The 17,141-nt window shown below is 45.3% G+C and overlaps 1 protein-coding gene across 1 annotated transcript in view; it reads left to right on the top strand.

Annotated features, from left to right (window-relative positions):
• Positions 1 to 17,141, top strand: part of CDH23 (cadherin related 23) — a 575,832-nt gene that overhangs the window by 472,135 nt on the left and 86,556 nt on the right. The window contains exons 33-36 of the mRNA XM_031956552.1: positions 4,728 to 4,877; positions 6,127 to 6,255; positions 7,976 to 8,104; positions 10,079 to 10,306. Of these exons, the coding sequence (XP_031812412.1) occupies positions 4,728 to 4,877; positions 6,127 to 6,255; positions 7,976 to 8,104; positions 10,079 to 10,306 (636 nt within the window). The remainder of the gene's footprint in view (positions 1 to 4,727; positions 4,878 to 6,126; positions 6,256 to 7,975; positions 8,105 to 10,078; positions 10,307 to 17,141) is intronic.

Here is a 17,141-nt window from a genome sequence, read left to right as displayed (position 1 = left end):
TCCAAACATCATCATCAAATCAGACACACCAGGTTTTTCTGCCCTTCTCCTATTGGTCAATTGAGTATCAATTAGAAAGAGCAACTGAATCAATAACCATTGTATTTTTCTTTACTTTTTTCCTGCCAACCCCTCTGCAGAAGGTAAGTAGAAGGATGCTCTGGTTTCTTTTCCCTTTCTGTCTTCTGATGTGTGGACGTTGTCTGCTCTGGGCTCCACATGAGACTTAGCCATGAGCCTTCAGCTGGCCCCCCTCTTCCCAGAGGACAATTCTAAGCAGAGCCGAGCATCTCTTCACCCCTTCCCTGATGTCACACAGCTAATGAGAGGAGATTCAAACTCAGGTCTACCTGACTCTAATTTACTGGCCACCTGCCTGCCTAGGGGAACCAGAAGGTCCTGGTCATGGGCAATTGTCCATTATCTGTGTGTGGGTCACATCCCAGGCAGAATCCCTCTGCCCCCTGGCATGGGCTTGGGCAGCCTCCTCCCGCCACTCCCCTCCCGCTCCGTGGTCAGTGTGCACAGGATGGATAGGTTCATTTTAATATTGGCCTAAGAGAGTCACTGGAAAGGAAAATTTGCTGTGGGAGAAATAACGTATCGTGCATTTCAAAAGCCAGACATAGCTATCTTTAGGCTGTTTGCATCACTGCTTCCATCAAGAAAATTGAGAATCATCTGCATCTGGTTGCCCAGCAGAGGTTCCAATGCAATTCGTGAAGGGACAGGTTGGCTTTGAGCAGCTGTCGGGCCATTTGGTCTGTGCCACGGCAAAGGAACGGGTCCCCCGACCCACCCTTTCCTAAGTGTTTTCTCCCCCCCCTTGTGGGACCACAGAGCTGGAATGGATCTTCAAGGTCATCTGGTCCCTCATTTCATACCTGAGGAACAGGAAGCCCCAAGGATTCGTGTCCTCCCCAAGGTCACACACGACTCGTCTCTTCTGGACCGTATCCTCTGGGCTGCTGCTGCAGGCTGGCTCGCTGCTGCTCCCCCCAATGCTTGTGGGGCTCCCCCAGAGGCTCCTAATCCTGAATATCCCGAGATAGAGATCAGCACACATCCTCAACATTCTAAAATGGAAACCATTCGTCAGCTGTACCTGCCCCTTCTCCTAATCACCATCCTCCCAGGCAGCTGGGCTCCTCATCTTGGACTCCTTCCCCCTCCCAACACCCCCATCCAATTAGGGGCTAAGTCTCATTGATGTCACCTTGGCAACATCTTCCCCATTCTCTGGGCCATCACAATTCAGGCCCTTCTCAATTCTCACTTGAATTATTGTAATAGCTTCCATTACTTTCTCTCTTCTCCATCCCATCTTCCTTACCTGCCAAGATCACCTTTCAAAGGTACAGTTCTCATGTCGCTCTATTACTCAAAAACCTCCAATAGCTCCCTATTGTCTTGAGGATAAATTATAAATCCTTCAGAATCCTTGTATTTAAGGACCTCTAAGAGCCAGTTCCAACTTACTTTTCCCTGCTAGTTCCCTCCCAAGAATACCATATTCCAGGCAAACTAGACCATAGCTTCTCTTCTATTAAAGTGTGATCTCCTGCCTCACTGCATTTACTCTCTCCTCATGTCTCTGCCTTGTGGACTATTTCAAGGGTCAGCTCAGGAGCCATTAATGTTCGCCATAAAACTCTTTCTGAGTGTAAACAAAGCAAACCCAGAAAATAGATAGGTGTGAGAAAAACCAGGCAAGAGCAGAGTCATGAAAACTTAAAGAGATCATCAAGGGGAAGAGGGAAAGAAAGGCTTCACTCAGAGAACTCAAGGAGGATAAGAATTGAGTCGTCAAGAGAGCACTGAGGACTCTGAAAGGAGACTTTTCAATTGAGTGATGAGGTTGGAGACAGACCACAGAGAGCTAAGAAGAGGGTGAGAGGAAAAGAAGTAGAGGAGCCCATCGGAGACGGCCTTCTCAGGGGGCTTAGCTGCAGACGGAAGGAGAGACGTAAGACAGTAGTTAGTGGGAACAGGTAGATCAGATGAGGATTTTTGAGGATGGAAGAGACAAGGGTTAGTTTGTAGGCAGAAGGGAAGCAACCAGTAGATTGGTTGAAGATAAATGAGAGAGTAGATAGCGGGGGACAATATGGGATAGAAGGAGGTCACATGCATTTAAAGGGAGATGCCTTGGTAAGAAGGGCTACTTCATGACATGAGATACAGGTGAAGGAAGAGAAAATTACAGAACTCATTTGGATGATGGGAGATGAGGAATGGGGAGAAAAGAGAGCTCTCAAAAATGTTTTTTTCAGTAATATTTTTTCAGAAACAAGTTTCTCAACTGAGATGGTGGGGGAAAGGAAGTGTGAAGGGATTAAAAGCATTGGAGGAATCCATGAGAATTAGCTAATGACCCTCTATTTACCAGGGAAAATGGCTTATTATCCCTTTTCAACTAATTGGACCAACAAAGATCTCACTTCAGACATCACTTGCCAAGGGAAGGAGCTCCATCCAGTACCTTCCTACTTTAACTTACTTTTCTCAATAACCAGTTATCAAACTCAGTGGAGGCTCCTTCAGAGCAGGGTCTGTTCTTTCTTTGCCTTTATAGCTTTGTAAGAGCTGGATTTACCACAAATGCTTGTTGACTGGCTGCTCTAGGACTGCAAATATGCAGAGTCCCAACTACCCTCCCATAGTTATTGTGACTCTGAACCGAGCCTGAGTACTTTCTTAGAGACCCCAGGAAGGGGATGCCATGGTCTCCCATAGTTGCCCGTCCCTAACAATGATCGTGTCCTGGCTGAGCTTCTATTCTCTTGCTTATGCTGAGGGGACAGCACATTTACAAATACATGCATTTTGTCTCTTTCCTAGCCCTTGACCCCGTTCCGGGGCACGCGGTCCCCGGATCTCTCTGTTTCAGAGTCCTTTGGCAGAACCCCAGTCGGGGAAGCTGCCTTATATATACCAGCTTTTTTCTTCTTCCACCTCCGAACTCTTTCTAACATGTGGGGGGATGGGGGGTGGACAGGGGCCTTTTAAAGGCAACACCATTTCCTCTGCTTAGTCTCAGATCAGGAACCTGAAACCACAACTCCATCAGCTCTGCTTTTCTGCCCTCCCCAGGAGCCTCTTCTTCCCCTGCCCCGTCCCTGAGATGTAGGGCCCAGGAGAGCAGAATTAAATACAAGCTCTCTGACAGCGGCTGTGGGGCCTGTCAGCTCTGAACCTTTTCAACTCAAGATGCTGAAAAGGGGAAACGGGGCCCATGACATTACTGCGGAAAAGTCAGCCACTCTTTCTCAGATTCTCTCCTCGCCTCTTCTCACTCCGGTCTTCACTCGGGCTCAGGCTCTCCTTGTTACTGGCCATCTTCTTACTTACTCCTTCCTCAAGTCTCAGCTCTCTCACCATGTCCAAAGGTCAAAGGACCCCAGTCTTGACATTGCTCTCTGAAGCTCCGACCACTGGACAGTCAAGAAAAATTAGCATAAACTGTGATAAAAACAACAAGACTGAGAAAGACCTGGCCTTTCGCCACACCCTCAGAGGCTTGACCACAGAAGCCTTGGGGGACCCAGGACCCCTCCAGCTGTCTGATCAGGCTGCCCAAAATTTCCTGTGTTGTGATGACAGAGCTCTCAGATGGTGACACTGCTGTGACACTGAACAAAAAATGAAGTTAAATAGTCTGAATGCCCTTTCATTAGAGTGAAATAATGAGATCAGTTTTCTCATCTGTAAAATCATCTCTAAGGATCATTCTAAAATACTACGGCTAGGTGGGGGCGCGAGCAACTAGATTGGTTTGGTTGTGAAGAGATGGAGTAGTTTATTCAGGAAGGAGTGATGGCGAGATAGATTTAGGTCCTTCGACACCTCCCCCCAACATCTCCCCCAACACACACACACACACACACACACACACACACACACACACACACACTTCAAGTCCTGAGCTTTTCCATCAGACTAAGTCAGAGTCACATCCAGAATCCTCGGGAACAGCACAAAACTACGTCTTCCTTTTAAGTGCTCCTAGAAAAGGAACGAAGGCAGGGAGGAGGGGTTTAGGATCATTCATCTCTCTTCCACCACAGAAGGGTCGAGATTGGGTAGAATGAAGGCAGACTCAAAGAGTGAAGGAAAACAATCACAAATGAACAGAAGTGGGAACCAAAGCAGAGCACAGCTCACATAAGCTGGGGGAAACCCTCGCCCCTTTTCCCCCACCAGTCACTAGGGACCAGCCCCCAGCAGACCCTAAAGCCATGTAAAATGAGGGGCAGCCAGGGCAAGGAATATCCTGTCAGGTTCGGTGTGCGCGTGTGAGCATGACAACTCATCACCTGGTTAGCCTGTGGAACACTCCTATTCAGCACATTCAGCCACATCACAAGGCGGGAGCTGTTGGCTCAAAATGTGCTCATTTGCATGTACTTTGTACGTTCCTCATGCTGCATCATATTTACAAGCATGGAAACCCTCTGTTCTTTCCCCCGCCCCAAGTCCCTCAGTTCCCCCTCCCCGCCCCATGACCCTTAGTCTGCAAACTACGCCTGTGTCCCTCCCATAAAAACACCTGGCCAGCTAACCCTACCTGACGGACAGGGGGCAGCCCCTCTGCCCTGCTGTGGGCCGAGTCTGTCTTCCAGAGCCCCCCTCAGTCCACATCCCCCAGGGGGCCATTGTGGTTTCCCTGAGGGGTCCTTGGCGGCCCACCTTGGAGGCCCCCAACCACCTTCCCCCACCTTTCCCAGGTTTACATCACGGTGCTGGATGAGAATGACAACAGCCCCCAGTTCGACCCCACCTCCGACTCCGCCGTCAGCATACCCGAGGACTGCGCCGTGGGCCGACGGGTGGCCGTGGTCACAGCTCGAGACGCTGACATAGGCAGCAATGGGCAGGTAGGTCCCTCCCGGGGTCTGCCCAGCCTGTTTGGGGCCTGCCCGGCCTGCCTGGGATGAAGGAGGGAAGTCCGGGCACTTTCATTGTCCACAAGCAGAGTCCCCTCAAGCTTGGCCCTAGGCTGCAGGCAGAGAGGCCAGATCCAAGTCTTCCTTCATCCCTTAGATGCAGAGTTGGGCCTAACAAGGTTCCCCAGGAGAGAGTCCGGGCCCCGGCCTGACCCTCCTCAGTGTTTGCATCCCAAGGCTGCCGCCTTCCTTGAGCCCTCAGTCACGCAAGCTGTAAATCGCGAGCTCTGCGCACAAAACGGGAAACATGCGCTTACTTCCAAATCCTCCGAATCCAAATTCAAACATTCACTCAGAAAGTGTCCGGCTAGCCCACGGGGCTGTGGGTGCCCTTTTTGTCTGATCTGTTTTCATCCTTTGGGAGCTCCCAGGCTAGAACCAATAGGGGTCCCAACTTGTCAGTGACTGAGGAGTGAGGAACGCTGAGATGGTTACCCACGGACACCGGGCCTCAGAGGCAGGCCCCGAAGCCCAGGCTGGGACCCACCAGTCGCATCACTTAATTGGCCGCCTGAATGTGGACAAGGCTGTGTCAACCCCTCGCACTTTATCCATCAAATGGCCACACAGCTAATAAACACAGGCACCGTGTCAACCCCAAAGCGCAAATGGAAAGTGAGACTGACCCTGCCCCAAGAATTACATTTTAATGGGGTGTGGGACCACAAAGTGTTTTCAGATGAGTTAATTTAAGGTATAAACAATCACTCCATAAAAGTAACACCTGCCTTTTAGAGTAGTTGGAAACTAATAAACTCAGGTCATCAAGCTTTCTTTGCGAGTAAGTGCTTGCGAAGAAAATAGTCCCTCCTTCTCTGGGTGAGGTTCCAACTCTTGAACCATCTTGCTTCAGGCAGAATACAGAGTGGTGACTTCCACTCAAGTGGGCTTGAACCACTCATCTGCTCAAGAGAACTGATTGTTAAATTTTTCATGTGAGCATTTACACCTCAGAAATCATCTGTTATAAGGCAGTATTTGTTTTGTTGTTCTATTTGTTATCTATATTTAAGAAAGAAAGAAAGAAAATCTTTATAATGCAGATTAAATTTAAAAGTATGTTGTGTACGTTTTGGGGTTTTTTTTAGAGAGCTGGTGGTTAAACATTTGCCAGCATACACCCTGCTCTCTCACTCCTCCCACTTTCCCACCTTAAGATCACCTCTTCTTTCCTTGGCAGGTGTCTTTCTACCTGGCCTCGGGAAACATCGGTGGGGCCTTTGAAATCCTCACCACCAATGACTCCATTGGTGAGGTGTTTGTGGCCAGGCCCCTGGATAGAGAAGAACTGGATCACTATATTCTCAAGGTAGGTGGCATCTGCCCATCTCACCTGAGATGATCTAGAACTCTGAGAGTTCTGACTAGTAGAGCAAAGCTCATTACCCTGGAGCACTTTGATGATGGCCACATGCTCTATTCCACCATGGTTCCCAGACTTCATCTGCAGTCAGATCTGTGTCAAAGTCTCAATTCTGCCACTTAATTCCTAGGTAAACCTCCTTCTCTACAAAATGTTGATGTTGACCTAGATGGACTCTTTGGTTCCTTCTAAACCCAGGATCCTATCATCTGCTCTCCCAACCAGTTTGGTTTTTTCCCATCAATCAGCGCACCCGGGTCACTATGGATTGCACAAGGCAGGCAGAACACACACAAGCCTTTTGTCTGTATTTTGGCATCCCAGTGAGTTTTCAGAAGGCTCTAGAGGCTCGCTGACTTACCCAACTTACACCTCAGAATCTAGGTCTTTGACTCATTATCATTCCACTAGAGGAGAAAAAGAAGAGCTGGATAGAGAAACCTTCCATCCAGAACAGGAAATGACCAAGGTTTCTATGGGAGTCACCTTGAGAGCCAAAAATTGGCTTCTGGTCTGCCCTATCACTAACTCACTGCAGGCCTCGGTTTCCCCATCTGAAAACTGAGGAAAATAATACTCACCCTATCTCTAGGAGTGTTATTAGAATCAACTGGGATGAAGTATCAGAACATATCTTGAAAAATTGATCACCTTTTTCCAGGTTGATTTTTCTTTGTAACAGGGACAATTGACAATTTGATAGGGAAGGAAGTGGGATCAAGAAAAGGCAGATTAGGAAATGATGGTAATATAAGAATTATAAAGACTTTTTTACATCACATTAACATTTTTAAGAAAGAAAAGGAAGTTAACTGATGTAGATAAGCAGTGACTTATAACCTAAAATCTCAGAAGGTCATTTGTGACTAAAAAGAGCCAAGTAGCTTGATTTTGGTCACATAATGAGGTAAGTGTCAAAAGCAGTTTTTTTGAACGTGGGTACAAAAGTCAGTGTGGTATTCACTAAGTCATACAGCTTCTTGTTTAAGAAGGTATATATAAGCAAATTTAAATTGCCCATTGTTATACTATCTTGTAGCTCTAAGGGAACCACCCAGTATTGTTCAGGACAGAGCAGCTCAGGCCACTCTCCAGAAAGCAATCCCCTGGTTCTCCTGGCCATGACCACTGGTTCCGGCTTAGGATGGGTCTCCTCAGGCACCAAACAGAAGGACCTTTCAGAAGCTCTGGGTCTATCAGCTAGCTCCAGTGAATCCAGTAAGGACAGGAACCAGAGGTGGGGTCCTTGGACTAGTCAAGCTCAGGAAGTGGAATTTAGGAGCCAGACAAGGGTGGAGAGAGAGAGAGAGAAAGAGAGAGAGTGTGTGTCAGATAGACACAGACAGACAGACAGACAAGCAGAGACACAGAGATAAAAGGGACAATGAAAGAGGGAGAGAGACAGAGATAGAGAAAGAGACAGTGAGAGAAAAGGGAGAGAGACAGACAGAAAGACAGAAAGAAAGAAAAAGAGAGACAAAAAGACAGGGGAGGAAAGGAAGGAGAGAATGAGGAAGGAGGGAAGGATGAAGGAAGGAGATGTGAGTCAGTGTATTCCCGGCTTCCTTCCTGCAGCCAACCTTTGTCATTGTTAAACTCCACAGCCATAATGTGTTCCTCCTCCTGTGATCCCATGATTACCATTTTCTTCTCTCTCTCTCCACAGATTGTAGCAATTGATGGTGGCTCCCCTCCAAGAATGAAGGACCATATCTTGCGGGTCACCATTCTAGACATCAACGACAATCCTCCTGTCATTGAGAGCCCCTTTGGGTACAACGTCAGTGTGAACGAGGTAAGCTCAGCCCGTGTGGTCAAAGACTCCTGCTTCGTTCCACAGCACCTACCTGAGCACCCAAGGGTCCATCCAGTCATTCATTCAACAATTATTTATTGAGTCTCAACAGTGTTCTAAGCATTCCCAACAGCATTCGTTCTTGCAGGTTAATCAGTCAATAAATCAATCAACAAGCATTTACTAAGCACTTAATAGACACTGCACTAGGATCCAGAGAGACATGAGTCCAGTCATAGGAGGATTGGCTGGAAGACTCCAGTATCTAAAAGCTGCCGAGTGGGAGATCCAGGACCAGGAAACATGAATTAAATTTGCAGGAGATCAATTTGAGCTTGATGTCAGCAAAAACTTCCAAACACTCAGAACTGTTCCAGAATGGTAGGAGGTGCCATGAGAGGTAGCAAATTCCCCCTCCTTGGATGTTTTCAAACAAATGCTGATGACCCCCTGTGACTGGGATGTCCCAACTAAAATGTTTTTCTCAATAGTTTTTTATTTTTCCAAATACATGTAAAGATAGTTTTCAACATTCATTCTTGTAAAATTTTGTGTTCCAAATGTATCTCCTTCCCTCCCTCTCCTCTCCTCTCCCCAAAACAGCAAGCAATCTGATATAAATTAAATACGTGCTATCCTTTTAAACATATTTCCATCATTGTTATGTTGTGCAGGAAAAAATCAGAGCAAGAGGGGAAAAACCACAAGAAAGAAAAAACAAACAAAAAGGTGAAAATGCTAGTCCTAGATCCACTCAGTTTCCATAGTTCTCTCTCTGGATGAGACTGGCACTAAAATGATTTTCTTAAAATGCAATTGTGATAATGTCACCGATCCCCACACTCAACAGGTTCTAGTGGCTCACTGTTGTCTCTAGGATCAAAGAAATTCCTCTGAGTGACATTCAAAGCTCTCACAGCATTTTACTCCCTTCCTTGTGCCCCAGCCACACTGACCTACTCACTGGCTCCAACTACAAATTGGAGAAGGTAGATTTCCCACTTCCATGCCTTTGCATCTGCTGCACCTCAAAACTATACTTCTTTCTCATCTTTGTTGTGTCTTACCTATGGTTTCCTTCAGAATTCAGCTCATACCCCACCTTCTTCATGAAGACTTCACTGATTCCCCCACATCTTTTAAGAAACCCTCTCTCAACTACATTATATTTATATTCTATATATTCTATACATACTTGTTAAGTATTGTCTCTCCCAATAGAATTAAAGCTCCTTGAAGGCAGGAACCATTTCACTTTTGTCCCTGAATTCTCATCACTTAACACAACTAGTTTCTGGCACATAACTAATACTTAATAATTGCTTGTTAACTGATTGATGGATGGCTCATAGACATGAAAGAATATATAATAATTAAAGCATAGATTAAGTGCTAGATGAAGACCATAGAGAAGTCCACTACCTTCCTTCCAAGAGCCAGGAGGACATTTCACTGTCACTCCTCCGAAGTCATAGTTGGGAACTTCATGGATCAGTTTTCAATATCGTCTTCCCATATGATGATATGGTCATCATTTTCTTGGCTCTATTTACTTTGTTCTGCACCAGTTTATATGTCTTTCCAAGTTTCTCTGAATTCTTTATACTCACAGTTCTTCTGGCACAAAAATATTCTGTAATATCCATGTACCCCAACCGGTTTGGCCATGCTCCCTTTCTTTTCCTCCTGTCAATTCCCAAGGACTGGAAAAGAGCCCCGTCCCATCTATACATCCAGGTAGCCAGTCTCCAAAGAAACAGATTTTTCGTGCAATCCCAAGAACCTCTGCCTGGCATATTGTTGGGCCGACATTCTTAGCAGGTCCATTTCTGTAAGTAATGGTGAGGAAGGTGTAGAATCAGACATTATGGAGGTCACTAGATAATGAGGATCTCAAGAACGGATCCTCAGCCTTGGCCGGAACGCCCTATTTTTGGATCTGGCGTAACCTCCTTTTTGTTGCCTTTTTCACAGAACGTGGGAGGAGGCACTGCTGTGGTTCAGGTAGTAGCCACTGACAGGGACAGTGGAATCAATAGTGTCCTGTCCTACTACATCACTGGCGGAAATGAGGACATGACCTTCCGAATGGACCGGGTCACTGGAGAGATCGCCACGCGGCCCTCTCCCCCAGATCGAGAACGCCAGAGCTTCTACCACTTGGTAGTCACTGTGGAAGACGAGGGCACTCCAACGCTCTCGGTAAGTAAAGGGGAGAGCATCCCCAAGGAGGGAGGCTAAAAGGACGGAGGGCCTTTTGTGGCTGGGGCAGCGCGAATTCTCTCCGAGGACCAACAAGAGCATGAGGTCAGAGCTTCAGTGAACGGAAGCTGGATGCTCTTGGTGGGGGTGAGTCTCCATATACCAATGTTTCTCATGTTTTCCTTCGACAAGTATTTATTAGCATTTCTGCTGAGTGCAAGGGGGGACAATAATGAGCTACTGCACCGTTTCTCCTGATAGCAATTCCATCCCTCGATTCCCCAGTGGTTGGTTTGTTCTGACATTCTTGGAGTTCTCACTCAGAGGAGTTGGGGGCTTAGAAAGCAATGATAGGACCCAAGTAAAGAAGGAGCTTTAGAGGCCATCTAAACTAACTCCTTCATATTACAGAGAGAGAAACTGAGGTCCACGGAAGTAATGGGGCTCATCCTAGAGCCCCCAGCACCAGGCTAAGCCTTGGAGATTCAAAAGATGAAAAACCATGACATACTTACCCTCAAGGAGTTTACAGTCTATTATGAAAAATGGAGTAGGTAAAAATGCCCACAAGTCTCACTATAATAAAAATGTGATTGAGTTCGTGCTAACAGAGGAAAGGCACAAGAAATTCAATGAGGGAGAGAGCACTTCTAAAAGAAAGTGAGCCTCGGGAACCAGGGAAAGTTCCTTGAGGATGTAGCCCCTCTTGCTGGGCCTTAAAGAAAAGGAAAGATTGAAACAGATGGAGATGTGGGAGACTCCATTGTTGACATGAGAAACTACATATATCTATACACAAAATTGGAAGAAGCAAGGTGAAACTGGGAAAGAATAACTAGGACAGTTTGACTGGAATATATGGTAATAGGAAGAAAAGTAGCACAAAATGAAAAGCCCAGATTTGATTTTTTTTTTACATTCTTTGCCATTTCTTCTTCATTTTACTTCTTCTTCCGTTTTACAAATAAAGAAATGGAGGCAAACAGGATTAAATGACCTGCCCAGGATCACAGATTCTGAGGTCAAATTTGAACTCACAAAAATTACTTGGGCAATAATCCTAATAAAACCTACTAGGCTTTACAGCAGGTGTGAGATGAGAGAGAGCACTAGGAGGATCAGACTGAGGGGGGGCCTCCCTTTATTTTTTGAGGGTAGATTGTTAATTTTATCTTTTTTTTGATCGGCCCTGGATCTCACTGAGTAGACCCTTATAGTCTTTCAGGCCTCTTGTAACTAACACAATGTCATCCACTAATGTGAACATCTGGAGAATGTCATCAATGGGGAATCTCTCTTCCATTGAGGAGTTGGCAGGACGTCCTTCATGGCACTAGCAAACACATTTAGTAAACATCTGTCTCCTTGTTTTATGCCTTTCTGGATATGGATCTTCAGCAGATTGTTGAATGAAGTTATCTTTGCAGTCCCATCTGTCACGGAATCCTGTATGGTTTTAATGTGTGCAAGGGAGACACCTTGTTGGAAAAAAGCCTCCATGAGCACCTTGAGAGCGTTTTGTTCTGTCGAGACATATTGGTGGGGATTTTTCGTTTTGTTTTGTTTTCAACAAATAATAGACACAGAAGTATTAGCATGTTTTAAATTCCTGTCAACTGTGCAACAGTAAAGATGGGATGTACTAGAGAAAGTGATCATGTTCTTAAATTTTCACGGAGGATACTATCGCTCAATGGGTACTTGACTATTATCACACAGACTTTGTAGGAATGAGAAAGTTATTATGTGGCTTGACCATTAGTGATATATTTTTGGCTCCTTTTTTTGCTAATAGTCTTTTCTGTGATTTTTTTTCCATTTTTTGGCATTTCATTTTGAAAATTGATCCTTAAGTGCATTTAAAATCATGATGCTTCTAACACAGCTTCTTCTATATGTTGTTGGTGTTGAGGAATTTCAGTTGCGTCCATCTCTCTGACTCCATTTTGGGGTTTTCTTGGCAAAAATATCAGCTTGTTATTTGCTCCTCCTCTTCCTCTTACAGATGAAGAAAATGAGGTAAACAATGACTTGCCCAGGGTCACAGAGCTAGTAAGTGTCTGAAGCTGCATTAAACTCAGGACTTCCTGCCTCCAGGCTCAGTGCTCTTTCTTCTGTATATATTCAGCCAAATCTACCTACTTTTCTTTTTATGTATATCCTTACCACTTTTTCACGTGATACACACAGTACATGGGATACTGAGTAGGAGAGTCCAGTTATGATGGCCATAGATGAGAACAGGTCAAGATTGAAATGTTGGAAGATTTGTTGCATTTCACAGCTATTTGTTGCCTTCGTTCACCTACAAATGCTCTCGGGAGCATTTGGATCTCATGATAAATTCTCTGCAGATTCAGTTTCCCTTTGGACTGCTTTTTGCTGATTTGTGAGTGATACCAGTTATAATATTTTATTACCATCTTCCTTGGGAGTGGTGCAGAAAATAAATGTTATACTTTTCAGGGGACATCACTGGGGGCTGCAGTGATCACTAAAGGCTTCAAGGAGAACATAGAAATTGAACTAAGCCTTAAAGGTTCTCCAGCCCAGATCTCTTAAGTGACTCTTCTTTAGAGGCCATAATACCTGGGCAGATAGTCCTATCAGAGGCCAGTTCTTATGTTCTTGTATTCCCACTTTCCCATCATAAGCCTTGGTCTCCCTTTCATGGAACCATAAAGTGTGAGTGTTAGAAGGGGTCTTAGCTTAACCCCCACTATCAACCACAACCTATTTAAATAAATTATTCAAAGACACATAACTAATAGGAGGCAGGGCTAGGCCTTGAACCCTACGACAAATCGATAAACTTTTAAATCTATAAGACATTTTACTGGGATACAAGGAGAGAGAATAATTAAGTTTGAGGAGCTCACATTGTTCCATGAAGGTGAGTTAGACCATATACACAGCTAAGCAAATAGAGAGTTGATACAAATACAAAATAATTTCACAAGGAAAGGAGAGAGAACTAATACTTGGAATTAACAACAAAGCTCCCAGGTGGGAAGATAGCAAATGAGCTGAAGAAAATTATTGAGTCTTAAAAGGTAAAGACCATAGCAATGTGAATCCAAGAATGGGAGTCCACCTGTGTGGATATGCAGAAGCAATAGCTGGAAAGCTGAATATATCTGAACAAGTAGGAAGCTAATATGGCAGATGGAGAGTGTGCAAAGAAAAATCATATGAAATTAGCCTAAAAATTGAGTGGCCTCTGATTATGGAGGACTTTAAATGCCTGGCTAAGAATTTACTTTTTACCCTAGAAGCAATGGGAAATTACTAAAGATTTTTCAGTGATGGAGTGTTATGGTCTGATCCCTGAGTCCAATGCTCTTTCATTTTTAGAAATCTAATTTGTCTTCAATTAACCAAAAAATCCACTTTCTCTCCCACTTCCCCTAATTGGAAAAAAGAAAGGAAAAACAAAATCTTTATAATGAATAATCAAACCAAACACTTTCCTGCATTGGCTGTATCCAAAAATGGATGTCTTAGAATTTGTCCTGCCCATCTGCATCTTACAAGACATCCACCTGCAAGGAGACGGGCAACATGCTTGATCATCTCCCCTCTGAACTGCTTAAGCAATTGCCTTAGCAGAGCTCTTGAATTTTTCACACTTGGTTATTTTTATAGCGGTGTTATCATTGTATAAATCATTCTCCCCTTTCTGCTCACATCACATGTTATCAGTCCGTACAAATCTTCTGAGGTTTCTCTGAAACCATTCCTTTCATCATTTCTTTGTGCACAATAGAATTCCTTTACATCCACCTGTTCATCTAGTTCCCATTCAAGTGAAGGGCACCCTGGGATTTTCCAGCATTCTTTCTATAAGTATTATGTCATTTGAACAAACGAAATTATATTTTTAAAGCACTTGTGACAGTGCCTGGCACATAGTAGGTGCTTATCTTCTCATTATTACAATTCTCCATGGCTTTTCCAGGGAGGATCTGAGGGGAAGAGTAAATCCCTGGGCCTGGAATCAAATCCCATTTCTGATTCTTAGTGATATGATCTTGGTGGGGAGAGCACTGGGCCTGGAATTAGGAAGACTGAGCTCAAATCCAAAATCACTATCTGTGTGACTAGCTGTGTACTTAACCTGTTTCCCTCAATTTACTGGTCAATAAAATAGGATTTATAATAGCACTCACCTCCCAGGATTGTTGTGAGGATCAAATGAAATAATCATTTGCCTCATAATCATGAAGCACTTAGCACAATGCCTTTCATTTAATTAGCATTATATAAATGTTAGTTCTCATAATTATTATTATTCTTAGTTCTAGATAACAATAGCTATTCAGAATCAGGAGAACTTATACATAGTAATTGCAAGATTATGTGATGATCAACTACAATGATTCTTCTCAACAATGCAGTGATTCAAAGCTATTCCAATAGACTTGGGATGGAAAATGCCAGTCACATTCAGAGTGAAAATTGTGGAGATTTATTGTACAACAAAGGATAGTATTTTCACCTTTTTGTTTGTTTCTTTCTTTCTCTTGTTTTTTCTCTTTTATTCTGATTTATCTTGTACAATAGGATAAATACAGAAATATCTTTAAAAGGATAGCACAAATTTGACCTATAAATCAGATTGCTTGTCATACTGGGTAGGAGGGAAGGAGGCAGAAAAATTCAGAACATAAAGTTTTACAAAAATGAATGTTGAAAACTATCTTTACAAAAATTTGGAAAAATAAAATACAATTGAGATACAAAAAAGATAACAATAGCTATTATTAGCAATTATCATCTAAGGCAAATAAGGCAAACCCTAAGGTTTCTCACCTATAGAACAAGAGGTTGGAGTGGAAGCCCTCTGGGGCCCCTGCCAGCCCCCGATCTATGATCCTCAGACTTCTGCTCTACTGGAGCTGAACATAACCTGAATCTAGGTGACAAGAAGGGAGACAGTAACAACACCCAAACCCGCAGCTTCTCCCCACCCAGGAGCAGAACAGTACAGAGGGTGGAGGGAGGGGAAGATGGGTAGAGGTGGGTGGTGAAGAATGGAGATTCAAACTCAGAGTTCAGTTCACTGAAAACAGGAAACCACCAAAGCTCGTTTTCAGGGGCAAAAATAAGAGAGAAGCAGAAAGGCCTGTGCAGGAGGAAGGCCAGTGAAGGAAGTGGGGTATCTGCCCAGCCCTCTTCCTCCCTTGTAAGGAAACAGGCCCAGACGAGAAGAGGGCCGGAGCTCACAGCTAAACCCAGACCCTGGTAGCTTTACGTTCTAGCATTGGGCTGAGTGCTCCAGCTCTGTCCTATTGCTCCCAGTTCAGGCCTGGCCTCTGGGCCGCTTCTGTTCACACACACACTCCCAGGATAGAAATGGGCAAAGCACCTCACCAGCACCACCACCATAACTCACCTTAAGAGAAAGGAGGGAGAGGGAGAAAGGGGAGAGAGACAGAAAGCAAGACAGAGAATGGGGGAGAAAGGAAAGGAGGACAGGAGAAAGAGAGAGAGAAAAAGAAAGAAAGAAAGAAAGAAAGATTAAAAAGAAAAGGATGGAAATGAAGATGTAAAGAAAGGGAGAGGAGGTAACTTACTGAGAACAGAACTGAGAAGTATAAATTAGGAGACATGATTCTCAGATATCAAGTTATGGGAGAAAGAACAGTGGCCCTAGAATTTGGAGACACGGGCCCATTTGTGTCACTGATGGTGCCTCAGTTTCTCCATCTGTAGAATGAGGGCAATAATACGCTCCCTAACAAGGGCATTGCGAAGAACACTTCAGTCACTCAGAGATCAGAGGTCCCTTGGCTGCCCGTGGACACGGTGCTCCCCCTCTCCGACATGACGAAAACCTTGACAATCTGCACCAATCTGACGGGGACTCTCTCCCGGGTTCTGGGATGGTCACTTGTGGCAGATGGGACGTACCAAAGTCTTCCTGGCTCTAGTGGTCCCTGCACCTACAAAGCACAGGAGTGCTCCTCCTGCCAGCCTGAGGCATCCGAGAAAGTCCCAACAGCCCCTGTGGGTCATAAAGCACCACTTAACAGTGAGGGTCAGTATCCTGACCACTGCTGGACCGCCGAGGTTGACCCATAACGCACAGGACTTTACGTGGATCGCCCCATTTTAGCCTCCCCACCACTGAGATTATCGCCATTTTTGAAATAAGGGAACTGAGGCTTGAGATGAAGGGTCACAGCCAATGAGCCTCGGAGTCGGTCTCTAGTCTGGCCGGGCCCACCCTGACCCGAGCAGCTGCCAGGCTCCCTTGGCAGAAACAAGACTGGGTTTGAGAGCCAGAGTCACAGCCGTCCTGGGCAAACAGGCAGAAATGCCGGGGGCGCCGACAGCGGTTGCGGCCCTTCCACAGAGAGGAAACAGCGGTGGGCCCAGTCCCAAGAAGATGCTGCTGGAAGCCTGGAAGCTCCTTCTCCTGCCCCCAGAATGGCCCCGTCAGCCTCCTGGGGTCTCTTTCTCCCCCCTGCAGGACGACGGCCCAGGAGTGCAGCATTTGGGAGCCTCTGCTCAGATAGCAAACATTCCCACATGCCCCGAGCCCTTTTCCCACTCCAAAGCAGCCATCCTCTTTGTCCCTTCCATCCAATCAGTCCCCCACTAATTCTGGGGTTTGTAGGCCCTCTCCAGAGAAGGATCCCTCCCGAGTCCCTTGCAGACAGCGGACCTTCTATTCCATATAACTAGAATAAAATTTCATTTCTACCAGCTCTTCTCCTATATTAAGACCACTTCATCGGCCTCCCCTCCTCCTGGCACCTGGGCTGGCAGTGCCAACAGAAGGCTGGCAGAGTGAGCTGGGAAGAAGTGAGAGTCTCTGAGGTTAGCGTCT

This window comes from Sarcophilus harrisii, chromosome 2 (genome assembly GCF_902635505.1).
Source record: "Sarcophilus harrisii chromosome 2, mSarHar1.11, whole genome shotgun sequence".
NCBI classification, from domain to species: Eukaryota; Metazoa; Chordata; class Mammalia; order Dasyuromorphia; family Dasyuridae; genus Sarcophilus; species Sarcophilus harrisii.
The sequence above is the reverse complement of the archived record's forward strand: the minus strand, read 5'-3'. Positions and strand labels throughout refer to the sequence as shown.